General features: G+C 42.6%; 1 protein-coding gene across 1 annotated transcript in view; it reads right to left on the reverse strand.

The window, feature by feature from the left end:
• Positions 1–250: 250 nt before the first annotated feature.
• LOC142490604 (vomeronasal type-2 receptor 26-like) overlaps positions 251–26446 on the reverse strand; it is a 38830-nt gene continuing 12634 nt past the window's right edge. Inside the window, exons 2-3 of the mRNA XM_075593020.1 lie at positions 17392–17530; positions 251–1149 (exon numbers count right to left, since the gene is read on the reverse strand). Of these exons, the coding sequence (XP_075449135.1) occupies positions 251–1149; positions 17392–17530 (1038 nt within the window). The remainder of the gene's footprint in view (positions 1150–17391; positions 17531–26446) is intronic.

Here is a 26446-nt window from a genome sequence, read left to right on the forward strand (position 1 = left end):
ATACTGTAACTTAATCACATGCACATTGGTTAATAATAAATCTTTATTACAGTATATTGTAGCCCATATTTGCCCAGCTGCAGTACTGGAAAGGAAAGGGTGCACATAATGTAATATTATTATGGACACAACGTGCCTTATCTGATATGCTGTGAAGCTGCTTCTCTGTGTTAGTGCTCCATTCATTTAGATAGGGCGGCACTGACACAGACAAACAGCCTCACAGCATATTTTGAGAGTAAGAAATATGTCAGTGTTTCCCAATGACATGTTCCCTGGTGTTCAGCTCAGGCCTGAGCAGGATAATGTAACACTTGGGAATGAATATACAGCCCAGAAGTCCTGCACTGGAAGCCAGGATAGCGAATATCTCCACAGCCACCGTGTTTCTGCCCTTGGTGCTCAGGTACGCTGGGAGGAAGGAGACCCAAACACTGCAGAACACCAGCATGCTGAAAGTGATCAGCTGGGCCTCATTGAAACTGGCAGGTAACTTCCTAACTAGGAAAGCAACAATGAAACTTAACACGGACAAGAATCCCATGTAACCAATCGCAATGTAGAATGCAGTGTCAGACCCTTCGTTGCATTGTAATATCATCTTCCCAGTGTCAGATTGTGTGTCATAGTCTGGGAATGGGGGAGAGTGAACCAGCCACACCATGCATATCACAACCTCCCCCAGTGAGCAGAGAAGGACCAGGCAGCTGGATACTCTGCTCCCCACCCATTTCTTTATCTTGCTTCCAGGCTTTGTGGCATTGAAGGCGATGACAACAGTGACGGATTTTGCCAGAACAGAAGAGACTGACACTGTAAAAATAATCCCAAAAGCAGCTTGTCTGAGCAGGCAGGTCACCTTCACAGGACGTCCGATGAATAACAAGGAACAGAGGAAGGACAACATGAGGGAGAGGAGGAGGATGTAGCTGAGGTTTCGGTTATTGGCTTTAATTAGAGGTGTCTTATGATTTTTTATGAAGATTCCCAGCACTGAAGAAGTGATTATGCAGAATATAATGGAAAGAGAAGTTAAAGAACCTCCTAGGGGATCCTCATGTGAAAGGAACTCTATAGTTCTTTGGATGCACATGTCTCTCTTCTCATTGGACCACTGATCTTCAGGGCACTTCACACAATTTTCAGCATCTGCAGAAAATCAACATTAACATTTTTATACAGTAAACTGTGTACACAATGCTTTGTAGTAAAATAATATACACAATACACTAAGGTCACCTTTACCTGTAATTTCACCCACAAACTCCCCCATAATATTGTTCTAAAGAACGCTACTACAGACAGCAAAGTTGGTTCATGTTCCTCTACGGCTTCCAATGTCTCTTGAGTAACTAGCTTCACTGCAGCTTTTGCCATTGACTTCCTTCTGATATTGCATCTAAATGGCTCAGTGCATTAGTTTACATACATAGGGGGCTATGCACTAAGCTTCGTTAAGTTGTTTTAAGAGCGCAAAGTGCTCTTAGAACGTGATGTTCCGCCGAACACGATGCACTAAACCACGCAAACAGGCACTTTGCGCTCTTAAACTGACTTTTCCTGGAAATCCAACTTTGCTCTTACGATAACCTTTTTGCGTTCAATTCTGCCCTTCTCTGGGATTCACTAAGCTACGCAAAGTTATCGTACGCGAAAGTTACGTTCAAAAAAGATTGCCAGCTCAAGGCAGGTGATAAAAAAGCTGGACTTTGAAAAATGTCTTTGTTTACATTTTTGAGTGCGCAACACCCATACAACAGGCCGGTGGATGTCCCCGGCTGATCTCGCGTGAATCCATAAGGGAATAATACATTATTATGACAATATTTGGGGGGCATTTGTGGCTTGGTATTGCTGTTGTTTTTTTTTTATTTCAATTTCTTATGTGGATGTGATTGTTTGTTTTTTCCTGCTTAATGGTAATAAAATGTTTGCGATTGGTGTTCGTTTGTAATTAATGTTGTATTATGTTAGCTAATGCATTTTATGGTTATTTCAGATATTGTTTGAATTGATTTCTTTGTCTTTTAATGTTTACATTCATTAATTTTGTAGTAATTCATTGGTTTGATTGGTTAGTGTTACTATTCATTTTGAGTTGGTTTAGGAATTAATTGGTTTCATTGGTTAATGGTTTAATTAATTCATTGTTGATGTTGTTACTGCTTGTATTCATTGGATTAGCTGGCTACTGTTTTTATTTACTTTATTTAGGTATGCTAATGCAGTGTTTAATAAAGGGCAAATAATCTATTATCCATATCTGGATAATAGTTATTTTGCACATTATTGTACTGAATGTGTTAGGGCGGAGGGAGGGGGGATGGGGGGGGTCGTGTTTTGATGTTTGTTAAATCTTTTTTTAATATACATGTTTTTCATAGTGTAGATGTGCAGGGGGTCTCCGGAGCTGAACCGCATTGGTTTCAGGTCCGAGGACCCCCTACTTCAGGAGATACAGGCCCCGTAATGGGGTGCCGGTATCCCCTGCACTTTCAAGCATCCGCGTCACGTGACCGGGACATTGAAATTCTGCAGGGGATACCGGCACCCCATAATGAGGCCTGTATCTCCTGAAGTAGGGAGTCCTCGACCTGAAACTATATCCCGTAATAAAGTAAGGCGCATCGGTACTTTCAGTGGACTTAGTTTGCCTGGAATACCTCCTATCCATACTGATCAAGGAATCCCTGTCAGTGTTAAGGGCTGCTTCATAGGCCTTGTCTAGATCCTCATTAGCGTTGCCCCTAGACAAAAATCTTCCCCTCATTTCATCTGTCTTCTGAACAAAGTCCTCCAGAGAGGAACAATTCCTGCGTAAACACAGGAACTGGCCCTATGGGATACCCTTGAACAGAGGGGGGGAATGGCAACTCTTTGCATGTAACAATTTGTTTCTGGCATTATCTTTCCTAAATATGTCAGATTGTACTTTTTTCTCATTATCCACATAAAGGTTTAGATCAAGAAACTGTATGCCATGCATATGGTAATTATGCGTAAATCTGAGGTTAAGTTTATTATCTGCCAGATAGTCAAAGAATTTGAAAAGCTCATTCTCCCCACCACTCCAGACCATAAGCAGGTCATCAATATATCGCTTGTAAAATGCTATATTGTGCCTGAATGGCTTTGTATCTCCAAACACGTGTTTGGAGATAAAACTGTTGATCGAAAAGAAAATAATTATGTGTGAGTGAAAAACGGATGCTATCAAGTAAAAATGCAATGTGTGCTGGAGAAAGTGAAGAATGAGCATCGAGAAAAAACTCAACTGCAGTGAGGCCGTGATCATGATTGATGTTGTCATAGAAGGAAGCTACATCCAGGGTGACCCAGATGTAGGATGTGTGCCAACTAAAATGTGCAAGCAGTGATAAAACGTGTTTGGTGTCAATGATAAGTGAAGGTAAATTGTGTACTAAAGGTTGAAGGAAGTGATCAATACATTGTGAGAGGTGTTCACCCAGGGAACCAATGCTGGAAATAATGGGTCTACCTGGGGGTGCAAAGAGTGTTTTGTGAATTTTAGGATGGGGATGAAAAATGGGAGTGATAGGATCTGGAGTGATGAGGAAATCTCACTCAGAGGGTGTGAGAACTTGTAGAATCTCACCTTCCTCCATCAACCCTGCAAATTCCTTGCGGAAACGGGAAGTGGGATCAGCGTCTAGGGTGACATAGGCCTCTGGGTCTCCAAGTTGCCTTCGTGCCTCCAGGACATAATAGTCTCTATCTAAGACCACCGTTGCGCCCCCTTTGTCGACTTTTTTGATTAAGATAAGATCATTATCTGATAGTGACTTAATTGTTGCCCTCTGGTCAAGAGTCAAATTGTCTTTATGAGATCAATGAAAACTAGACTATCTCCTATGTCCCTGGCTAGGAGTGACAGATCTCTTTCTACCGCTTTTTGAAAGGTGTCTATGAACTGCCCTTTCATATAAGTGGGATAAAAAATTGATTTCCTCTTGAAACCTGAGTTGATGCTCCCCAGGAATTCCATGGGGTCATCAGTCACAGTGTTGTTTTCATTGTAGAGATCTGTCAAATCCTGACGGTAACAAAGGTCTTGAAACCCTAAGGGAATAGAAGTATTAGAGATAACATCAAACACTGGTAGTAAAGCATCCCCAAAATTAGAAGGACCCCTATTCTCAACCTTGGTGGAAAAAAAACGTTTGAGTTAGTTTGCGTATACTGCTGCGGCAGCTTTTATTCTAACAAATCACCGTTTTTTACCTGGCTTGTTCCTGGAATGCGACACTCTTCACCTGGCGCATGCCGCGTTCATTTTGCGTTCCCAGCCACAGGTCATGCCCGGCTGACGCGCGGTTGATGGGTTTATTGATAATGGTTTAGATTTAATAGGCTGCAGTGCTTCGCGTGTCCGCAAGATGGCAGATATTCATGAATTGTAATGCGCATGCGCTTCAGTAATGTGTCGGCTTGCAGGTGTTTCGTTTAAAAAAGATACTGTACCACAGTGTGCCATTGTACTGTAACTTGGCCTTGAGACTGAAGGAAGAGTTTGCAAAAATGTATCAATTTAGGCTTTTCATATTAAAGAAAGACAAAGACCAGTTTCGGTTACAGTATTCTCCAGAGACCCGCCCGCCATGAGTGTTCAAGTGCAGCCCGCTTTCCAAAAACCCGACAGAAGTTACGCGTATTTGATATGGGTCGCGATTAAGGCAACAGAAGATAAGATGGCAACAGTTGTTCAAATTTATCAGTATTTTATCGAAAACTATGACTTTTACAAATTTTCGCCAACTCCTCATACGTGGAAGCGTGCAGTAAGGAAAAGGTTATGTAGCAATCCCTGTTTTCATCTTATTGAGCCACAATTTGTTGGAGGGTATTGGTGTGTATCACCGGATTTTTCCGGTATCTATGATCATGAAGGCGGCAAAAGGCAAAGGGTCATGTTAAAACCAACTAAGAAGCGACAGTCGCTGCCAAGCAATGCACCAGCACCGGCTTCCAATGATGGTCCCGCCATGAGTGACAACCCTGAGGCTGAGCCTGAGGCTGAGCCGTATTTTGCGTGCTGTTTTGATGAAGCTTGCATGTACCTAAGCGATTTCCAGCCTCACCAGCTGACTACAGGTGGACTAGTCCCGCAGCAAACTATCGACGTGGATGATCAAGAAAGCTGGACTGGCAGTGGACCGGCACCAGCTGAATGGGAAATACTATGGTGAGTATTGTTGCCGTATTATTTTCTGTGTTTTTTTTTATTTTGACAATACTGTATAAATATCGGTGCGATTCCAAAGTCAAGCGATTCTCCTGTAAGCAATATCATTGGCTGAGCGGCTTCTACAGTACTGTACTGCAGATACTGAACAATTGGTGGAGTGCTAGGCGCATGCGCATGTGAACAGGAGAAAATTATTGGTGGGGCTGGCTGGGTACTTCTATAGGGGGCTGACCATTACTGTACATTAAAACTTTTCTTTTTGTTTTTCCTCAGAAAAGAAAAGGCTAATGGGGGGATTTCGATGGATAATATCGCGTTGTGTGACAATGCCTGCACATTGCTGAATCGGATTTAAAACCCCACGTCTACAGTTTTTTCCCCTGGTTCCGGCCGTACAGTATACTGTGTAAAAGACCCGAAAAAATAAAACTATGCATTTATTCTACATGTACAGAATAATTTACATTACATCTACAGTATACAGTGCCAGGTTCCTAACATCTATGGGCAAAATGAATGTTATTTCTAGGTGCGCTAGAACAGAAGTTCCCACGCCATTTGGCCGTGAACTTGACCGAGGCCCTAGTTCCCAAGCCAAATGCGCGATTACCCTGACTCCGTTCTGTTGTCATGAGAGGGTCGCTATTTGCCATGCAATCCTGCATGAACTAGGACTACATGGTGACCGAATCTGAGCCCTCTAGGTTGAACAGAACCGGAGTTATGGGTTCCAGGTTTCTGCTCATTCTGACTTAGCCGTTTCAAAGCAGCCTGGCTTTCTCCGCCATTACAGTCAATGATAGGACCCTCCTCGCCGGCGTGACCCTTTCTCGCCACCATTACTGGTCGGACCCTGTTGTGGTGAAGTGAGGGCGTTCCTAACATGTAGGGGCAAAAAGAATTTTATCTCTAGGTGCCCTAGAACAGAAGTTCCCATGCCAATTGCCCTAGTTCCCACCCCAATTGCCCTAGTTCCCACGCCAATTGCGCGATCAGGCAGTAAAAAAACAGTGCAGCAAGCCTCGACATTCTAGAAACACTGTCTTTTGTTATACAGTACTATCAAAGGAGCAAATGAAAACAATGCACAGTACAGTACAGTAAGACAAATCAACATGTTCTTTTATTGGTGCTGTCAGTTCAAAAACATTTATTTACAAATACAATGTTAAATTTTATTTCTAGGTGCCCTAGAACAGAAGTTCCCACGCCAATTGACCTAGTTCCCACTCCAATTGCGCGATCATTGCTCTTTTTTGACAATGTTGCCGATCTTGCGGCTTTGCGGTCTGGCAGTAAAAAAATAGTGCAGTAAGCCTCGACATTTGTTACACTTTCAAAGGAGCAAATGGAAACAATGTAAGACATATCAACATGTCCTTTTATTGGTGGAGTCAGTACAAAAACATTTATTTACAAATACTGTACAATGTTGAAACATTTTAAGTGCACAGCAATTCAAAAAATCGACAGTACAGTCCTAGAGGGCAGAAAACAGGGCAGGTTTTCAGGGCAACCTTGAAAACCGTGCCTGTTTTCGGCCCCCAGGGACTGGAGTCGTGCATGTCCTGTGTAAAAAAACACACAACAACATTTCCTTTGTTTAAGTACAGCAGGTACAGTAGGGCAAAACATGTACAGTACAATACAGTTCACCACAACAGTATGGTCTCACATAAAGTCCTCCACATTGTCCATCCATGGCCGATTCCATGCATGGCGCAAAACGCCATTAATGCAGTCCCGAACGCCTTTAATTACAGGATCTGTAATTGGATAAAAGTGCCGCATTTCATCCACAAAATGTTTCCTTAAATTGACAGGAAGCGCCTTTTTGACGCGATTCCCATTGTAGTTCACTTTGAAGGCCCACTCGCAGTACAACGAGTAGGGAACATGGTGCTTAAAAATGAACAAGGCATACTTGTGGGGTGCACCAGCACTCTTCACCCTATACGTCTCCCTGAGCTTCGGTGGCAGATCGCACAGGGTGATGTCAGGCACCGTATCGATGCGAGCGGGTGTAGGTCTTTTGGGAGCGGGTGTGCTTGAGGCGACGGGCGATGGTAGGTTGTCTGGGAGGAAGCTTTCCTCCGGTTGTGGTCGCCGTGTTGTCTCCTGGCGTGGTCTTGACGGGGTTATCATGTCCTCCTCAATGGCATACATGTACACTACATCTTCTGGTGGAGAGGGTGCGCTTGGTGATGGAAGGGGGTCGAAGGTCCCATTCATCACATCCATGTCACCCCCCTGCTCCAGCATTGGGGAAACAGGGGCATTAGCACCGAGCAAATAATGTATGCCCGCTATGTCAGCCTCTATCTTCTCCATCCATCGATCCATCTGTTGATCCATTTGTAGCATCCGTTGCTCCACATTTAACATGGTCTCCAGAAGCAGATCTATCTTTGCCAGCACAATAGAATTCCCGGGGAGATCCACACTTATCCCATTCAGCATCCGGTCTAATGAGCTGCTTCTTGTGCATGGCGTCTGGACATCTGGGGGGATGGGTGCAACGGAGGATGAGATGGGGGTTCCATGGACAGAAGCGGCATCGACATCAAGGAAGAGTGGAGGAGGTTACCTGTGGATACCCGGTAGAGGAGAAGCGGCAGCGTCGTCGAAGAGGGATGGAGAAAGTGACCTTTGGATTTCTGGGCGAGAAGCAGAGTCGTCCAAGAGCAAAGGAGACAGTGACCCGTGGATTTCAGAGGCGGCGGCATCGTCGGATGGAACTGGAGAAGATGGGGGTGGAGAAGACGGGCTGAAGATTTCCGGGACAGCTACAGCAGAGTCGTTGAAGCATATGTGAGGAAGTGGTCTGCGGGTTCGATGGGTTGGCTCCCATTCATTTTGCGTCGAGAGTACATAACCGTATATCTTCTTCACATAATGAGGCTTACGTCTAAGAAAACCCTTAGCCTTTGGGGTCAGCAGAAGGTTTTCTTTATTGGCCTTAGCCTGTCGCTTTGGCGTGGAAACGGCAACCGCCTTTCGCTTTTTCAGCTTGACAGGCACGGCAGAGGCGAGAGGGTTCCTGTGTCCATAGAGTCGGGGTTGCTCCATGGAAGCAGGTGGCACAATGCAGTATCTGGACAAGGGCAAGTTCAGACAAAGATCATTGAGTGGTGGGCTACAGTATGCAAAGTGTGTAACATTTTATGCATGGCGACCAGGTACAGGTGTTGAAAGTGGGCGCACTCTAATGTGAGTCATTACCGTATAAATACACCATCCATTTTGTGTATTAACTGCACATAGAATACACATCGACTAAACATCGAATATACATTCTTGTGTTTGTATTTCTTTCTACTCGCAGCAATGCCTGTTAAAAAGATTTCGAAGGATCTCAGCATGCGAATTAAGGAGATGTACACGAGCGGACAACGAATTGCTGCTATCCAACGCTGGTTAGATACTTCTGGCATCATTGTGCCAGCAACCACCGTGTGCTATCATGCATACGGAAAAAACAGAGACCGCAAAAGGGCACCAAGGGTAACTAACGCGTAAGTATATTTATAAAACTTAACAAAAAAATATATAGAAAACTGTACGTACTGTACTGTACTGTTCATACAGTACAGTACATCCACAGAACAGTTCTGTATCTAATACTGTTTTTATTTCTGTTGATTTATATTATAACAGTACAGTTATATATATTTTGTATATTTATATTTATAGTACAACAGTATACATTTTTTGTATTTTTATATTTATCGTACAACGGTATAAATAGGATGTATATTTATATTTATATTACAACAGTATATATATTTTGTATATTTATATTTATATTACAACAGTATATATATTTTGTATATTTATAGTACAACAGTATACATTTTTTGTATATTTATATTTATCGTACAACGGTATATATAGGATGTATATTTATATTTATATTACAACAGTATATATATTTTGTATATTTATATTTATATTACAACAGTATATATATTTTGTATATTTATATTTATATTACAACAGTATACATATTTTGTATATTTATATTTATATTACAACAGTATACATTTTTTGTATATTTATATTCATCGTACAACATTATATTTATATACATTTTATATTGCTGTATATTAATAAAACAATATATTTTCTTTACATTGTAGGGAGACAACTCTTCTGGTGGACAAAATAAGTGAGGAGAATGATGAGAGGAGTGCATTAAGGGTTAAAAACACTCTGCAGGAAAAGCACAATCTGACTGTATCTGAGAGCAGCATAAAGAAGATGAGACGCAGCATTGGATGGAAATATGGACGTGTGAGGTTAGTAGTGGACAGTACAGGAGCTAAAAGTGTTGTTTAGCAAACTGTACTGTACTGCACTGTGCCGCTAAATTTTTTTATTCCTTGTCATTACAGAGCATACCCCATGATAAGGGACGCAAACAAAATCAAAAGAGTGGTCAAGGCCCAGGCATGGATCGACAGTGGGGAGACTTTCCAGGATTGCATCTTCACTGATGAGTCTACTGTGTCGCTGGAGAGATTTGCAAGCTTTGCATTCCACAAAAAAGGCCGCATATCTTTGAAGCCGCGGCCAAAACACCCTGTGAAGCTGCATGTGTGGGGTGCCATCTCTAGGCGTGGACTGGGTTGCATTGTCATCTTTGAAGGTAAAATTTATCAAATATAATGTCGCCTAATGCACTGTACTTTACTAGTGTTGCCTTACTGTATGCACTGTACTGTACTATTGTGCAGTTTTTTGAGCACTTTTCTTTTCTTGCTATAGGAATCATGAATAAAGCTTTCTTCCAAGACAACATTGTGCCCAAGATAGTGCAATACATCACACGCGAGTTCCCCAATGGTCACCGCTTCTACCAAGACAACGATCCGAAGCACACCGCGTCAACGGCGCATATCCTTGAGCGCGGCATCAACTGGGTGAAGACACCAGCGGTGTAAGTGCAGTAAACCGTGTCCCATTTTTGTTCCCCACTGTTTTTAGCTCTTAAACCAATTGTCCTTTTTTCCAATGACAGATCGCCAGACTTCAATCCGATCGAAATTGTCTGGCATCAGCTGAAGGACCATATCCGGAAAGTGGCGAAACCCTCCAAAAAGGACGAGTTGTTGAAAGGCATAATGAGTTTTTGGAACGATGTACTCACCGTGGAACGCTGCAATAAATATATAGACCATATTGCCACTGTGTTGCCCATTGTCATCACGCGTAATGGGCAAGCATCAGGAAAGTAGTACTGTGCTGTAGTATTGTAAGTACAGTATGATACAGGGAAGTATGGCACAGATTTTTTCTTTCCAGATAGTCAGAGTAATGAAATTGAATGAGTGACCTCGCTCAAAACTCTTATACCAGTGAGTGGCGTAGGTCGCGTGCTGCCAGGGATAAGACCATAGACAGAAAGGGATATGTGTGTGAAGAACACACGACAAAAGATCCCCATTAAGGCGCACCGCAGGCCTGAGTTGAATTAAATCCTGGTCCTATGGTGCGCTAGACATACAACATAAATATTTTTCTTTTAATCCTAATAAAATGTTTAAAAACCCAGAAGCTCTTAGTTTCTCCAGTGTAACATGAAATCAAGTCCAATCAAATAAAGTCAAATACGGCAGAAAGAGTGTCTGTGACTCTTCTTATATTCCCCTCTTGCTAGTTGTATTGCCTCTTAGGAAATTCCTGGGTGAGGTATTAATATACCTTTATAGACACCTTATGTTGATAAGAGGCGATACATCAATGGCTAAGTTTGTATATAAATATACCTGCTATATCCCTCTGCTATAACATGAAAGTTCAGAGTGGATATATGTGGTATCTAGCATGGGGTGGGAACTGAGATAGTGTTAAATACGCTGCTATTGCTGTTGTGTTAAGGTATGGTCATATCTAATGATGGAATAAGTGTAGACATATATACGCCCAGATATAATTAATTTATTCTTAATGGCATATGTATACACGTTGCATAGTGAATAACGTAAGGCCAGTATGATGATACAGATGTATGGACCATAATGTTCAAAACCAAAAGAACAACTCAGAGTACCACTGCATCCCATACCATATATATGAGGGCTTTTTGTCTAATATCAGTTATGACTAAATATACATTTGAATGTAGCTTTATCCAGTGCATTCAGGATTGTCCCTATGTCTACTGCTAATTCCAAGTGTTTATCATGGTGATATAGTTGCTAGATGTACTAACTGATTTATGACCATGTGAGCAGCTGATGTCAAATAGTGGCCCAATGTATCCAAAGTGCCCATGTATTAATACACATATAGTTGTTACATCATTAAGGCAGTGTCTTTATTAGTACATATAATACTTAGACTAATCAAGCAAGTATGGTAGATTAGTAGAGTGGTTGTATGTTAAGGCGATATATCTTCTGCTGATGCGTGCGATATTGATCACATGATTGTAGTCGCCGCTGGTTCCAAAACCAGTACTTATGTAGAGTCCGCACTACACCTGAATAGTAGGGCTAGGGCGGACAGTACTAATGTAATTCGCCGGTCTGATAGTCACTTAAACTGGCGGTATGCCAACTGTATAGACGCGTGACCTTGGTCACGTGGTAGCAGCCGTCTGCAAGACCGCGCTGCTGGTATAGAGATCAGTGCTCGTACAGCATCAGCGTATCGTGCCTATTTGACAGTATTACATGATAGGAGACTAGGACAGCTTTGGGTGAAGCAACGTAACATTAAAAAACATTAAAAAATTTACGTTGCTTCACCCACGATACGATACGCTGATGCTGTACGTGAACTGATCTCTATACCAGCGGTTTGTGTCCAGTCTAATCTGTTTGTACAGTAAAATGTACAGTTTATAAACAGCAGTAATGATGTACACAAAACCTCTCCTCTCTCAATGAACTACTGTTCTGTAGACAGAATGAGGAAAAGATAAAGACGGAAAAAATAATATTACTATACAGTATATACAGTATACAGTATATATATTATACAGTACATTACAGTATATATTATTAAATAATATTCTTATAAATGTGCATTATTCATGTTTCCCCATGTTTTACAAATGTTTTCTAAATGGTTATCCAATTTCCATCTGGCAAAAGAACTTAATAAAGACTGCATTATGTATTATTCATGATTATTTTTATATTTGTATGTTTTGGGTCCTGACAAAATAAAATACATATTTATTCACTTTCCTGCTAATCATAATCATTGACAACAACCACCCCCCCCCCCGACAGTATAAGAATGAATGACAAAACAACATGAATCAGTTAATGGTTTTTTTACTCTCAATTCTCACAATGCTGGGCACATCAGATTTACATTTCAAATTCGAGAGGGGATTTTCCAAAGCGTTACCGTAAACAAAGCCTCTAAGGGTTGGGGGGGGGGGGGCATGGTGTGATTACATGCAGGCGCACTGAGGCTTTGAAGCTCGGCTATGGACGGATTAAGAACACAATGGCAATATTCAGAAGATTAACGACTCTGTCGAGAGAGGGGGTTGGTAGGGTAGGGTGACTCATGCGCTGTAAGCAGCAAGCTCCCATCTCTAAAAGGATTAGAGTACACGCAGGCGCAGTCAGCCGATTGACGCTTGGCTAGGGACGGATTAAAAACACAATGACTACAGTAACTGCAGAAAATGAATGACTCTGGAGGTGTGTGGCTAAAATAGTTAACAGTACTGTAATTTCAAAAGGCAGTTCATCATAATAATTTGATGAATAAACCCCCAAATACAACCCCCAAATACAGTACATAAAAAGCAAGTCACTTTAACTCCCTGTGCCTCAGGCACCAAAAACAAACAGTAGATTTTATATATATATATATATATTTAATTAATATTCATATAAATGTCCATTTTTCATGTATCTCCATGTTTTACAAATGTTTTGTAAATGATTCTCCGATTTCAATCTGCCAGAAGAATTTAATAAAGGCTGCAGTATGTATTATTCATGATTATTTTTATCTTTGTATTTTTTTTTTTCCCTGATGAAATATAATAAATATTTATTCACATTCCTGGTTATCGTAATCATTGACAACAACCACACCCCCCCCGACAGTATAAGAATGAATGACAAAACAACATGAATCAGTTAATGTTTTTTTTACTCTCAATTCTCACAATGCTGTGCACATCAGATTTACATTTCAAATTCGAGAGAGGATTTTCCAAAGCGTTACCGTAAACAAAGCCTCTAAGGGTTGGGGGGGGGATGGTGTGATTACACGCAGGCGCACTGAGGGCTTTGTAGCTTGGCTATGGACGGATTAAGAACACAATGGCAATATTCAGAAGATTAACGACTCTGTGGAGAGAGGGGATTGGTAGGGTAGGGTGACTCATGCGCTGTAAGCAGCAAGCTCCCATCTCTAAAAGGATTTCTCTAAAAGGATTAGAGTACACGCAGGCGCAGTCAGCCGATTGACACTTGGCTAGGGACGGATTAAAAACACAATGACTACAGTAACTGCAGAAAATGAGCAAAGCGTTGTTATGTGTTTTTTTACACAGGACATGCACGACTCCAGTCCCTGAGGGCCGCAAACAGGCACGGTTTTCAAGGTTGCCCTGAAAACCTGCCCTGTTTGCTGCCCTCTAGGACTGAACTGGTGCAATTTCAACCCGCTCAGACCCACAGAACGGATTATTTTAAATTATATTTATATATTTATATATTTATATTTTAAAGATATTAAAGAATGTACTGTATTGTATTTAAAACATGTGACTGTAAACCATACTGACTGACAAATGTTTTCACACATGTACTGTAGCAGTAAACCCTACACCTGTTGATGTTTTGAATTGCTGTGCACTTAAAATGTTTCAACATTGTACAGTATTTGTAAATAAATGTTTTTGTACTGACTCCACCAATAAAAGGACATGTTGATTTGTCTTCCATTGTTTCCATTTGCTCCTTTGACAGTGTAACAAATGTCGAGGCTTCCTGCACTGTTTTTTTACTGCCGGACCGCAAAGCCACAAGATCGTCAACATTGTCAAAAAAGAGCAATGATCGCGCAATTGGCGTGGGAACTAGGGCAATTGGCGTGGGAACTTCTGTTCTAGGGCACCTAGAAACAAAATTCATTTTGCCTATAGATGTTAGGAAACCCCTCACTTGACCCCAAAAGGGTCCGACCAGTAATGGCAACGAGAAAGGGTCACGCCGGTGAGGAGGGTCCTATCATTGACCGTAATGGCGGAGAAAGCCGCGCTGCTTTGAAACAGCTATGTCAGAATGAGCAGAAATCTGGAACCATAACTCCGGTTCTGTTCAACCTAGAGGGCTCAGATTCGGTCACCATGTAGTCCTAGTTCAGGCAGGATTGCATGGCAAATAGCGACCCTCTCGTGGCAACAGAACGGAGTCAGGGTAATCGCGCAATTGGCGTGGGAACTAGGGCCTCGGTCAAGTTCACGGCCAATTGGTGTGGGAACTTCTGTTCTAGGGCACCTAGAAATAAAATTCATTTTGCCCATAGATGTTAGGAACCCTCTCACTTGACCCCAACAGGGTCCGACCAGTAATGGCAACGAGAAAGGGTCACGCCGGCGAGGAGGGTCCTATCATTGACCGTAATGGCGGAGAAAGCCGTTTCAAACCAGCGCGGCTAAGTCAGAATGAGCTGAAGGTATTAGACTTCAAAGACAACAGCTCGCAAATGCCCCCATGAGTTTTTACACGGCATTGCAGTATTGCAGACAGCGAGAATAAAATGCTTAAATCACGGGCGCGAAAATAACGCAATTCCCTCCGGGCGAAAACGACACAAAACCGCACATAACCGGGATAATCTGAAATTCGCGGAGCTAGCCGAGTTAGAATAAAGGGTGTCGCCACTGTAAATCTATAAACGTCAACCATGGTAAAAAAGAGGTTAAAATGCCTATTGGGTGCAAATGATAGTCCAAGATGTAAGACGGACAACTCCGCCTTTGTGAATTCGTGTTTGGAAATGTTAATCACATTACTACTCCCAATGTCTACGTTTTCAATCTCTTTGATGCCATCCCGCTGTGGGTTCTTTCTCTTGCCTCTTCTTGTCTTTCCTCATTTTTTGAGGACTTGTGACTGTCCGTTCTACTGGAGTGAGTCATCACACTAGGTATGATGTTTTCTTCCCCAGATGATGTATAAAATTCACTCTCGGAAAAAGAGAAAGAAACTGCATGCGGTGTTTGATCACTATCTTTAGTTGTTTTGAGAATAGACTTATTACCCCCGGAATCTTTATTAGATTTCTTAGGTTTGCTAGGTTTTCCTCTGTTCTTGAATGTCAATTTTTGCCAGATGTAAATCTGTTGAGATTCATAATCGGCTTTATATCGCTCAAATTTAATCTGTTTAGTGATCATTATGATCTTCTCTTGCTTGTTGAGCTTGCTCGCTACTTTGGAATCTAATTCCTTAAAGTTTTTCATATGAGCAAAGACCTGTAATTTCTTTTGTAATTCTGTCACTTGTTTAGCTACACATTTGTTTTCTTGTGATTTACTGTATGATGAATGATAGGGTCCATTAATTTAAATGAACATTCATCAAGAATGAGGCACCATTGTCACTCAAAGTCCCCTTTATCAAACCCAAAGGAAGGTGTCTTGGTGAGGCGCAAGCCCCTTGGTATGCGTTTGACTCTGTTGTAGTTCTCCATAGTAATAATGTCCCACCATATTCTCTGACGGTGTAACAAACATTTCTCCAACCGAGCAAAATGCATCTTAAGATCTGCTGTATCTTCACATAATATCTCATTGGTATTGTTAAAAATTGCTTCATCCATACAGTATGTAACCAGGTGGAAGTGTTGCAGCAGCTAAAAATGGAGTCTGAAATGTGAGAAATCAGTGTGCTTATAGAAGCACAGTCTTGTGTTCAAATTCAATTGCCATCCGGTAGAAAGCACATGAAATGAACTGTGTCCACCAAGCTGCTGACAGGGTGAGTGCAATAGAAACAGAGATGCTGTCTTGCGCTCAAGTGAGCAGTTCCAGCACTCGTGAGTGTCAATATAGCCTGATCCCTTTAACAACACCTACTGTACTCTATCCAAGGAGCTTTGTTATAGAACGGCACAGGGATATAACCTGACTATTTAGGGGAGAGAGATGGAGAGAGCAAGACTCTTCTTTGCTAAATATGTTATATTTATCTCCTCTCCAGCAAACCTACAGTATATTGCATGGGCGCATTGTCACCTTTAGGTAAGAGATAAACGGTACTTAAAAAGAGTCATGTTTCTTTAAAGATGACGTGAGGCCATGCTAAATTCACATGACATTAAGCCTATGCTAATGAGATATAAATGGTTGTTATTTTTGCATATAATTAGCTTTTTGGTTATGCATTAACATCAGAGAATATAATGTCCTTTAATGATTACTATAACATCCCGTTATTTGCATTGAGTTAATGGAGGTTTGTGACTCAGGATCCAGGTTTTTTTTAGTACCTCTCACCTGTCTCACCTACAGATGTAGCCAGACCTAATCTTCCCACTGACACTGAACTGACGCGGAACTGACCGCGGCATCCCCTGGCAGTGGGACATCTCTCCATGGGAGAAGTCAGTCTAAAGAACAGACCCCCACTGGCTGCCATGACCCATTGTTCGGGTCTTTATCAGCAAAGCCCTTGAACATTTTTGTATGGTTTATTTTTCTTACATTTCCTACTAATACTATGTAGATTAGTTCTGCATTGCTCTCAAAAGCTTATATTCAAAATATATTATAATGTCAATTAAAAAAGTGTCATCTTCTAGTAAGATACTGTACAGTGCTCACACATTTTTGTACAATTACTGTCGCTGTTGTAGTAAAATCACTAGCTATAAATGTACACAGGATATCGTTTCTGAATAATGTATTATTGTTGCAGTTTTCCATGATCCCAAAATGTAATAGTATACAGTATATTTGATGTAGGTTGTGATGCCTTTAAGTGGACCAGCATTATAGTTTTTAATAGAGGAAATCATAGTGTACAGAGTTGTAATTGTAGTGTAATTAAAGAAAGGAATCACAGCCTACATAAAATCTGTGTTTCTCCAGAAAAAATACAAATACTAGAACATTGAATGAAAGACGCAGCATGAAAAGAATCCTTCTCATACTGTATGTAATATATTTCTCAATGTATGAGGCTGTCACTTGCACTGACCTGTTGTGTTAGAGATCTCTCCTTCTGAACATCGCACACAGACATAGCAGCAGGCGGGCTGTCCCTGCTGAGAAGCTTTCCTGTATCCAGGAGAACAGCTCTCACTGCACGCTGACCGAGGAGTCTGGCCGAAACTTTCCTAAGAGAGGAACAAAATAACAGTTTTATATACAGGAATTCTTACATATATTTAATGCGGTGATGTCTACTTGTATTTACTTTTTATATTGGAGGATTTAATAAAATGAACGTACTGTATGCATGTTGTGACGGGGAAGGGGTAACCAGGCCATTAATAAAGGTATTTGGCCCGGCTGGGTGCCCTTAAGCCATATTGGGGAATTGTGAGTGCCAGCTCTTTGACCCAATCATGGCATGTAACTGCATGTATAATGAAGATCATGAGTTTCAGGGGGGATTTTATAGTAAAATTTTGTCAGGGTGTGATTGGGTAGAAGGGGGCAAGAGTTGCGGGTTACCCCGAAACATGTACTCAGGAATCCCCTCAGATTCCGGAGGACATGAGCAAAACAGACCACAGGATAAAATCCTCTCTAGAAAGCAGATTTCCACTCACCGACAAATCCCCCTGCTTCAGCACAAACCAGGACAGTAAAACCAGGCAGGGAACTGAATTACATTAAAGGTTCTCGGCATATGCCCAAACCCCAGAACCCAATGGGGGTTCCATACATCTCTCACCAGGTATAAGGTGAAGAGAGTTATAGGGGTTTAAGTTAAAGTGTAGAATGTCAGCTCTGCTACTCAATGATGGCTGTAATACTGTAATTGTAGGGGACGGTCTGTGTGTCTCCCACCAGGGCTAAGGGGGTGAGAATCACATCATACTTCAATGGTATGGGTTATTGTATGTATGTATGTATGTATGTATGTCTTTATTTATATAGCGCTATTAATGTACATAGCGCTTCACAGTAGGAATACATGTGGTAATCGAATAAATAACAGATAATATAAATAACAGATCATGGGAAAAAGTGCTTTAGACATAAACATAACATTAAGGAAGAGGAGTCCCTGCCCCAAGGAGCTTAATATCTAATTGGTAGGTAGGGAGAACGTACAGAGACAGTAGGAGGTAGTTCTGGTAAGTGCATCTGCAGGGGGCCAAGCTTTATGTATCATGTGTTCAGAATGTTCACAGTGCTATTCGTATGCTTCTTTAAGCAAGTGTGTCTTAAGGTGAGTCTTAAAGGTGGATAGAGAGGGTGCTAGTCGGCTACTGAGGGGAAGGGCATTCCAGAGGTGTGGGGCAGTCAGTGAAAAAGGTTGAAGGCGGGAGAGGGCTTTAGATAAAAAGGGGGTAGAAAGAAGACATCCTTGAGCAGAACGCAAGAGTCGGGATGGTGCATAGCGAGAAATTAGGGCTGAGATGTAAGGAGGGGCAGAAGAGTGTAAAGCTTTAAAAGTGAGGAGAAGAATGGAGTGTGAGATGCGGGATTTGATTGGAAGCCAGGAGAGGGATTTCAGGAGGGGAGATGCTGAGACAGATCTAGGAAAGAGTAGAGTGATTCTGGCAGCAGCATTTAGGATAGATTGTAGGGGAGACAGGTGAGAGGCAGGAAGGCCGGACAGCAGGAGGTTACAGTAATCAAGACGGGAGAGAATGAGGGCCTGAGTCAGAGTTTTAGCAGTCGAGCAACAGAGGAAAGGGCGTATCTTTGTTATATTGCGGAGGAAAAGCGACAATTTTTAGAAATGTTTTGAATGTGAGGGGCGAATGTGAGAGAGGAGTCGAGTGTGACCCCTAGGCAGCGTGCTTGGGCTACTGGGTGAATGATTGTAGTTCCAACAGTAATTTGGAAGGAGGTAGTAGGGCCAGGTTTGGGAGGAAGTATGAGGAGCTCTGTTTTAGCCATGTTGAGTTTAAGGCGACGGAGGGCCATCCAGGATGATATAGCAGAGAGACATTCAGAAACTTTGGTCTGTATAGCAGGTGTAAGGTCATGTGTTGAATAGTATATCTGTGTGTCGTCAGCATAGAGGTGATATTTAAATCCAAAAGATGTTATTAGGTCACCTAGAGAGAGTGTGTACAGAGAAAAAGAGAAGAGGTCCCAGGACAGAGCCCTGGGGTACCCCCACAGAGAGCTCAATAGAGGAGGAGGAGGTGTTAGCAGAAGAGACACTGAAAGTACGATGGGAGAGGTAGGATGAGATCCAGGATAGAGCTTTGTTCCGAATACCAAGAGTATGGAGAATGTGAAGGAGAAGAGGGTGATCCACAGTATCAAATGCTGCAGAGAGGTCGAGTAATATGAGAAGAGTGTAGTTACCTCTGTCTTTGGCAGCATGGAGGTCGGCAGTTATTTTAGTGAGGGCTGTTTCTGTGGAGTGAGCAGCGCGGAAGCCAGATTGTAGAGGGTCTAGGAGAGAATAGGTGTTGAGAAAATGGAGCAAGCGAGAGAATACAAGACGTTCAAGGAGTTTAGAGGCAAAAGGCAGGAGGGAGACAGGTCGATAGTTAGAAAGACAGGTAGGGTCAAGCTTGCTGTTTTTGAGTAATGGTATGACTGTTGCATGTTTGAAGGAGGATGGAAAGGTTCCAGAGCAGAGGGAGGAGTTAAAAATGTGTGTGAGCGTAGGGATTATAGTAGGAGCAAGAGGTTTTAGGAGATGGGAGGGAATGGTGTCAAGAGGGCAAGTGGTAGAGGGAGAAGAGGCGATCAACAGCGACACATCCTCCTCTGAGACAGTGGAAAAAGAGTCAAGGAAGGCAGGAGAAGAGTTAGGAAGAGGTGTAGGATGGGAAGAAGAAACAGAGGGGATGTTCTGACGTATGGATTCCACCTTTTCCTTAAAATAGTCAGCAAAGTCCTGAGCGGAGATGGAGGAAGGAGAGGCAGCAGAGGGTGGTTTGAGTAGAGTATCAAAGACAGAGAACAGTCGGCGTGGGTTAGACTTGTGCATGTTGATTAGTGCAGAAAAGTAGGCTTGTTTAGCTTGCGAGAGGGGAAAGTTGAAACAGGATAGCATAAATTTGTAGTGAAGGAAGTCTGCGAGAGTGTGAGACTTCCTCCAGAGGCGTTCAGAGGAATGAGTGGAGGAACGCAGCATGCGTGTGTGGGAATTTATCCAGGGTCTAGGGTTAGAAGGGCGAGTGTGGCAGAGAGAAATTGGGCATGTAGATCAAGAGAGGAGGACAAGACAGAGTTGTAGTTCCTGACCAGGTTGTCGGGGTCTGTAGCAGAGCTGAGAGAGGAGAGGGAGGAGCGTAAAGTGGACTCAAAGTCAGGTAAGTGAATAGAGCGCAGGTTTCTGCAGAACCGTGGTGTAGATGGAGGTGGAGAAGGGGAGAAGCGAGATAGAGAGAATGAGATGAGATGATGGTCAGAGAGAGGAAAAGGAGAAATGGCGAAATCGGAGAGAGAAAAGTTCTTAGTGAAAACCAGGTCTAAGTAGTGGCCATCCTTGTGGGTGCTGGCTGCAGTCCACTGTTGAAGGCCAAAAGAAGAGGTTAGAGAAAGAAAGCGGGAAGCCCAAGGGAGAGAGGGGTCATCAATGTGGCAATTGAAGTCCCCAAGGAGAAGAACAGGGGAGTCTGAGGAGAGGAAGAAAGAGAGCCAGGATTCAAAGTGAGAGAGAAAGGCAGAAGGGGGGTGAGTAGAGGTAGGTGGGCGATAGATGACCGCCACATGAACAGGGAGAGGAGAGAAGATCTGGACAGTGTGAACCTCAAAGGAGGGAAAGGCAAGAGAGGGGGGAATTGGAAGAGTTCGGTAACGGAAGAGAGAGGAGAGCAGGAGCCCCACACCTCCACCCCTGCCATCAGGGCGCAGAGTGTGGGAGAAGGAAAGGCCACCGTAGGAGAGGTCAGCTTCCAGAGCAGAGTCAGACTGAGTGAGCCAGGTCTCAGTTATAGGAAAGAGAAGCAGGGAGTGAGAGAGAAAGAAGTCATGCACAGAGAGGAACTTGTTAGAGAGGGAGCGAGCATTCCAAAGGGCACAGGAGAAAGGGAGAGAGGAGGGAGGGTGGCAGGGGATGGGTATGAGGTTGGAGGGGTTAACACCAGGCGTAGAAGTTGCATGTGGAAGGCGAGGACGAGCGCAAGTTGAAATAAGACAGGGAACAGGATTGGGAGAGATATCCCCAGAAGCAAGGAGGAGAAGCATGGATAGAAAAAGGATGTGTTAGGATGATTTGTAGGGGTGTTTTTTATTGCAGGGGATATAGCTGTGTGGTGTCAGAGGGCGCAGGTAAGAAAGGAGTTCATATGAACTGAGAAGTGGTGAAGGAAGGAGAGATAGAGATATATGATTAGAGTTAGAGACATACTGAGGCTGGTAAAAAGAAGTGCATAATTTGAGAAGAAGTGAAGTCACAGCAAATATAAATGGTAAAGGCACCATCACAGCAGTAATGATGCAGTCTGGTATTGATGATATCCTCCTTTCCAGCGTAGTTCAAATGGGGGTGTCCACTTCTTCATCACTTCTTTTGAACTTCCTTTTAAATTCAGTTGTTCAGTAGTCATGCCACTTATAATGGGCCACTTGGATATGGGCTGCAAGCAGACTAGCTGTTCTGACTGGGTTTATATAGGCCTAAAAAGTCACCTGACAGTGTGGTTCTGTCTGCTTAATTAGCACATCTGAGGCACATTGTAACAAGGTTTTCCTGTATAAGGGGAAAAGAAAATATTATTTAACAATTTTATATTTTTATTCCAGTACTGTTCAGAGGAAGGTATTTAGTATCGATAAAAATCCATATGCATAGGAAGCAGGGGAAGCTACTCCGCCTCTGTGCATCAAAGAATCAGCTTCAAAGGCCATCCAGGATGCAGGTGTTAAACATTTTGTAGCAGGGAGGAGAAAATGTAGAGAAGTTCAATAAGCCTTCCTGGCAAATGGCTTCTCGGTCCCGATTCACCAGAGCTGAGCTGGCAGGGAGTCTCACATGACAAGTGGGGGAAGATGGCGGTTCGCACATGCTCAGTTGCTATACTGAAGCTCTCTGCCAGGTTCTGTAAGAGACTGGCAAAACCTGATGATAGGTGGGTTATTTCGTTCCCATGCATTAGTTGGCTGCAGACTGTACAGAATGGGACTTGGAGGGTTTAAAAATCTGTGCAGCCCCTCATGTAACACTTCCATCTGAGTTCCATCATGTAATAGATTCACCTAAGGATTCCTGCAAGAAACATCTAAGCTTCCAGATTTTAAAAGTGTCATCACGAACGAAGCAGCACCATTCAGGCTCTTTTTGCGAGTAACTCCCACAACTGAGAAATTGCTCCTACAGACTTTGTTTTGCAACATTTCGTTTTGGGAACCATTATTTCATTTGACCCCATTCCAGTAAGTGTATTTTCGTAGTATTTTTTTAAATTGAGCTGTGTATGTTCATTGTTTGAATAAATTACAATTTATTTTATCTTTATGCTTTTCTTAGCCAAAGGATCCAGGTATTTTTGTGTTAAAAGCATTGGTCTCCCGTCACACATGTATTTACATGTGTTGACAGATTTACTGTCCCTGGATCCCCAGCATGAGAAGCCAAACATTGCAGTTTTACTGACCGATAAAAAAGGGCACAAACAGGTTTTATTTACAGTATGTGGATTTATGAGCAACTCAGCCTATGACATGTTGGGGCCTATTCTAGTAGCTTCGATGTTATTGCTGCCAACTCGAATGTTGTAGCATGGACCTACCTTACGTCTGACATTTGCGTTATCACAGTATTCAGAAAGAATTGCTGCCAGTCAGAAACCGTGAGTTAGGAAAATGCTAAACCGCTCAGGATAGCAGTGCCTTTATCTGTGTATGTTTCTACTTCTGCCCCTGTGATCTGCCTGCAGTCTATTAGAGCTGTATCTCCCTGCACAGCCCTTACAGGCGGTCTCTTTGAACAGAGGGAGCTGCATCACTCGTCACAGCCCTTACAGGTGATCACACTGTTTTTATTAACCAGTATTGAAGCAGGGTGTCTCCGGAGCTGAACCACATCCATTTCAGCCTCGGGGACCCCTTGCTTCCTGAGTTGCAGGCCCAGTTAAGGGCATGTCAATGTTATTTTTTTGTGTATTTCAAATACGGGCTATTAGCCATGTTTGGTTACTTGTGCCTTTGGTCATTTTTAATTGTGGTAATGGGTGTACGGTGGGAGGGGTTAGTTTCCCCGGGGTGGGTGGTTAAGCCTCCCGGGTGTGTATCGGGGGATGGGGGGTTAACTCCCTTAATTACTATAGTGGTTAGAAACCGTTAAGTTAATTAAGGGGTTACTGGCAAGTAGTTAGTATTTTTATTTTAATGTTGCTTTCCACGGAGGACGGTAAAGAGGGCAGCTATCATCCTGGCAGCCGTAAGTACAACTTTAATTTACTTTATTCTGGTGGGTAATTGTGACGATGACGCATTATCTTTGCCATCAATTAAAGGCAGGTTTCCCAGCAAGATAACCCCTGAGTCATCAAATGTGCCTTTAAAGTGTCAGCTCTGCAGTCCCGGGCCGATTGCAATCTTTAAATAAATGTATTTGCATGTTTAAAGTGTCAGCTCTGCGGACTAGGCCTGACAGCAGTGTTATAAATGTATGTTACCCTTTGTTCAGATGTTCCTGGGGGAAATAAAGGCTGCTAACCTGTGTTTAAGGGGTTAATTAGAGAAGTACATCTGGGATTGTGAAGAATACAGAATTGTAACACTGCCTTAACCCCAGACTCAAGTGGATAGTGGATACTTGACTTGTGGTTAAATAAAGCCCAAATATCAAAAGTTTATCAAATTAAGGATATAATTTTAGTTAGGAAGGGACTAGCTTTCTGAAATTTTATTTGCAGAGGGTTAGAAGGAAATCATGTAGATTGAGATGGTTTTAAAAATTGTAGAATGTGTGTTTAGCATTCCAGGGGAAGGCATGCATATATGAATGGCCAGGCTTCTGAGATAGCGTGTGGAGATATCTCAAGGATGTATACAAAAGTCCAGAGCTCCAAAGGGACATTTGCCCCAGAGGTGCGATTGGTGGGGTTAGCAGGAAAGACCAAATAATTAGTTAACCCTTCCATTCTAATTGAAGCCCCGATATCCTTAGATCAAAAGGGTCCCTTTGGCCTAGCTAGACTGAGCGGCATTCAGTAAGAAAGCATGATGGCATATGCTAAGTGGCAGGTGGCCAGTATGGGGAAGATGACATTTTAGTTGCACATGCTCTCTCACTATACTGAAGCCGGGTAGCCAGGAGTTATGAAACTTGCAAACTGTGTGAGTGGTCAGGGATAAAATTACCACGCAGTAATTCGCTGCAGACTGATAGGATAGACTTTTGGGAGTTTTTAAAAGGTCATTCAGTCCGTCGGAAAATCAGTTCCATCTAAGACTCATCTAAGTTCCATCTTGTGTGATTCACGAGATTCATCTGATTAATCTCAGCTTTACCAAGATACGTCCATGCTACAGCATCAGCGGTTCCGGAGTGTGAGGGGTTAACTACAGCATAACGAAGATTTTCACCCCTTTTCCAGAACTCGTTTGAGCCAGGGAGTCCCAAACGAATCCTGTAAGGACTGAATGAACATCTTTCCTCCGGTGGAGATACAGGGCTGGCAACTTGTGCCCCTAGCTGAGGACTGTAGAACGGCTCAAATCACGCACCCACTTGCATGCGTGCTGGGGTGCCAAGAGACTTTGTTTTCAAGTCATTTGTTCCGTGGACATTTGATTTAGTTCCCCCAACCAGTAAGTGTTTATCCAGTGTAATTGTGAAGATTTGTGTGTTTGTCTTAAGAGGAAATAAATTACAATTTGTTTTGCCCTCCTTGTTGTGCTCAATCCAGAATCCCGGTATTAATGTGTTGGTAAGACCTGGTCTACCCTGACAGTAATGTTTTATTTTCAACCGAAAAATTAGCTAGGATCCAGATGTGGATAATAGGGATTTTGCCCATAACTGTACTGTATGTGTTGGGGATAGGGTGGGTGGTTGGGGATAGAGGAGGTGGTTAGTGTGGTGTCTATTCATTACAGACACGCAGACTGGGGCTTGCCCAATAGAGACCTGTACAAGAGATCAAATGTGGCGCTCAAACGTGAATGTGATAAGTGATAAAAATGTGAGTCCTAGTACAGGATTAATGTGCAAAAAATACGGATTTGTCAATAAGTGAAAACAACCAAGCAAGTGACACTATGGAGCTATGCACTTAGCAGCAAAAATCTCCCTGCCCTTTGCTATTCAGTAAGCAGCGAAAAATCGCAGATAACAGACTTTTTCGGCAAATTAGTAGGCAAAATATATTTTTTACGGCAAATGTCCGACGATAAGCCACTTTTTGGCACTTTTTCAACCTCGCTCAATTTTAATAGCCCCGATCAGCCTATTGAGGCTGTTCGCCGCTCTAGAATTGAGAATTCCTCTCCAAAACCACCTCGCCAGCAAAGTTGGCAAGAAGGTGGGGAGAGGCTGCGGAGAAACGGCAAGAAATCACTTAGAAAAAAAAATTAATTTTTCTAGCATTGGATTGATGCCGGGGTATCCGAAGCTGATATACATTAATATCACTATCGGAGACCCCGGCATGAATCAGATGCATGAAAAATGCATTTACAGGCATTTTCGTTACCTTAGCAGCAAACCTCTAAGGAAATTAAGGCGTTAACCATCAGTGTCATGCTTATTGTGGGTAGCGGGGGTAGGTGAAGGTGGTATTATATCCTTGGTGGGTGTTTAGGCCTTATGGTGGGTAGCGAGTGGACTTAACCCCTTCATTACCTTTGCGGTCAATACCGCTAAGGTAATGAAGGGGTTAATCCCTTCCACTACCCACCCGGTAGGCCTAAACACCCATCCTGAGAACGAATACCCCCTTCACCCACCACCGCTACCCACAATAAAACAAAATACTCACAACAGGCCCACTACCGACCTCCTAGGCACCCAATAAACATTACAATAGCTAGTAATAAACCAAGACACAACACACCCACCACCTGTGCCCACACATTAAACCAATATTTATTATTTTACACACAGAATTAATACCACATGCCAGCGGGGTCCCTGGGTGTTCCCCACAGGTGTCCACAGGCCC

This window comes from Ascaphus truei, chromosome 3 (genome assembly GCF_040206685.1).
Source record: "Ascaphus truei isolate aAscTru1 chromosome 3, aAscTru1.hap1, whole genome shotgun sequence".
Taxonomy (NCBI): Eukaryota; Metazoa; Chordata; class Amphibia; order Anura; family Ascaphidae; genus Ascaphus; species Ascaphus truei.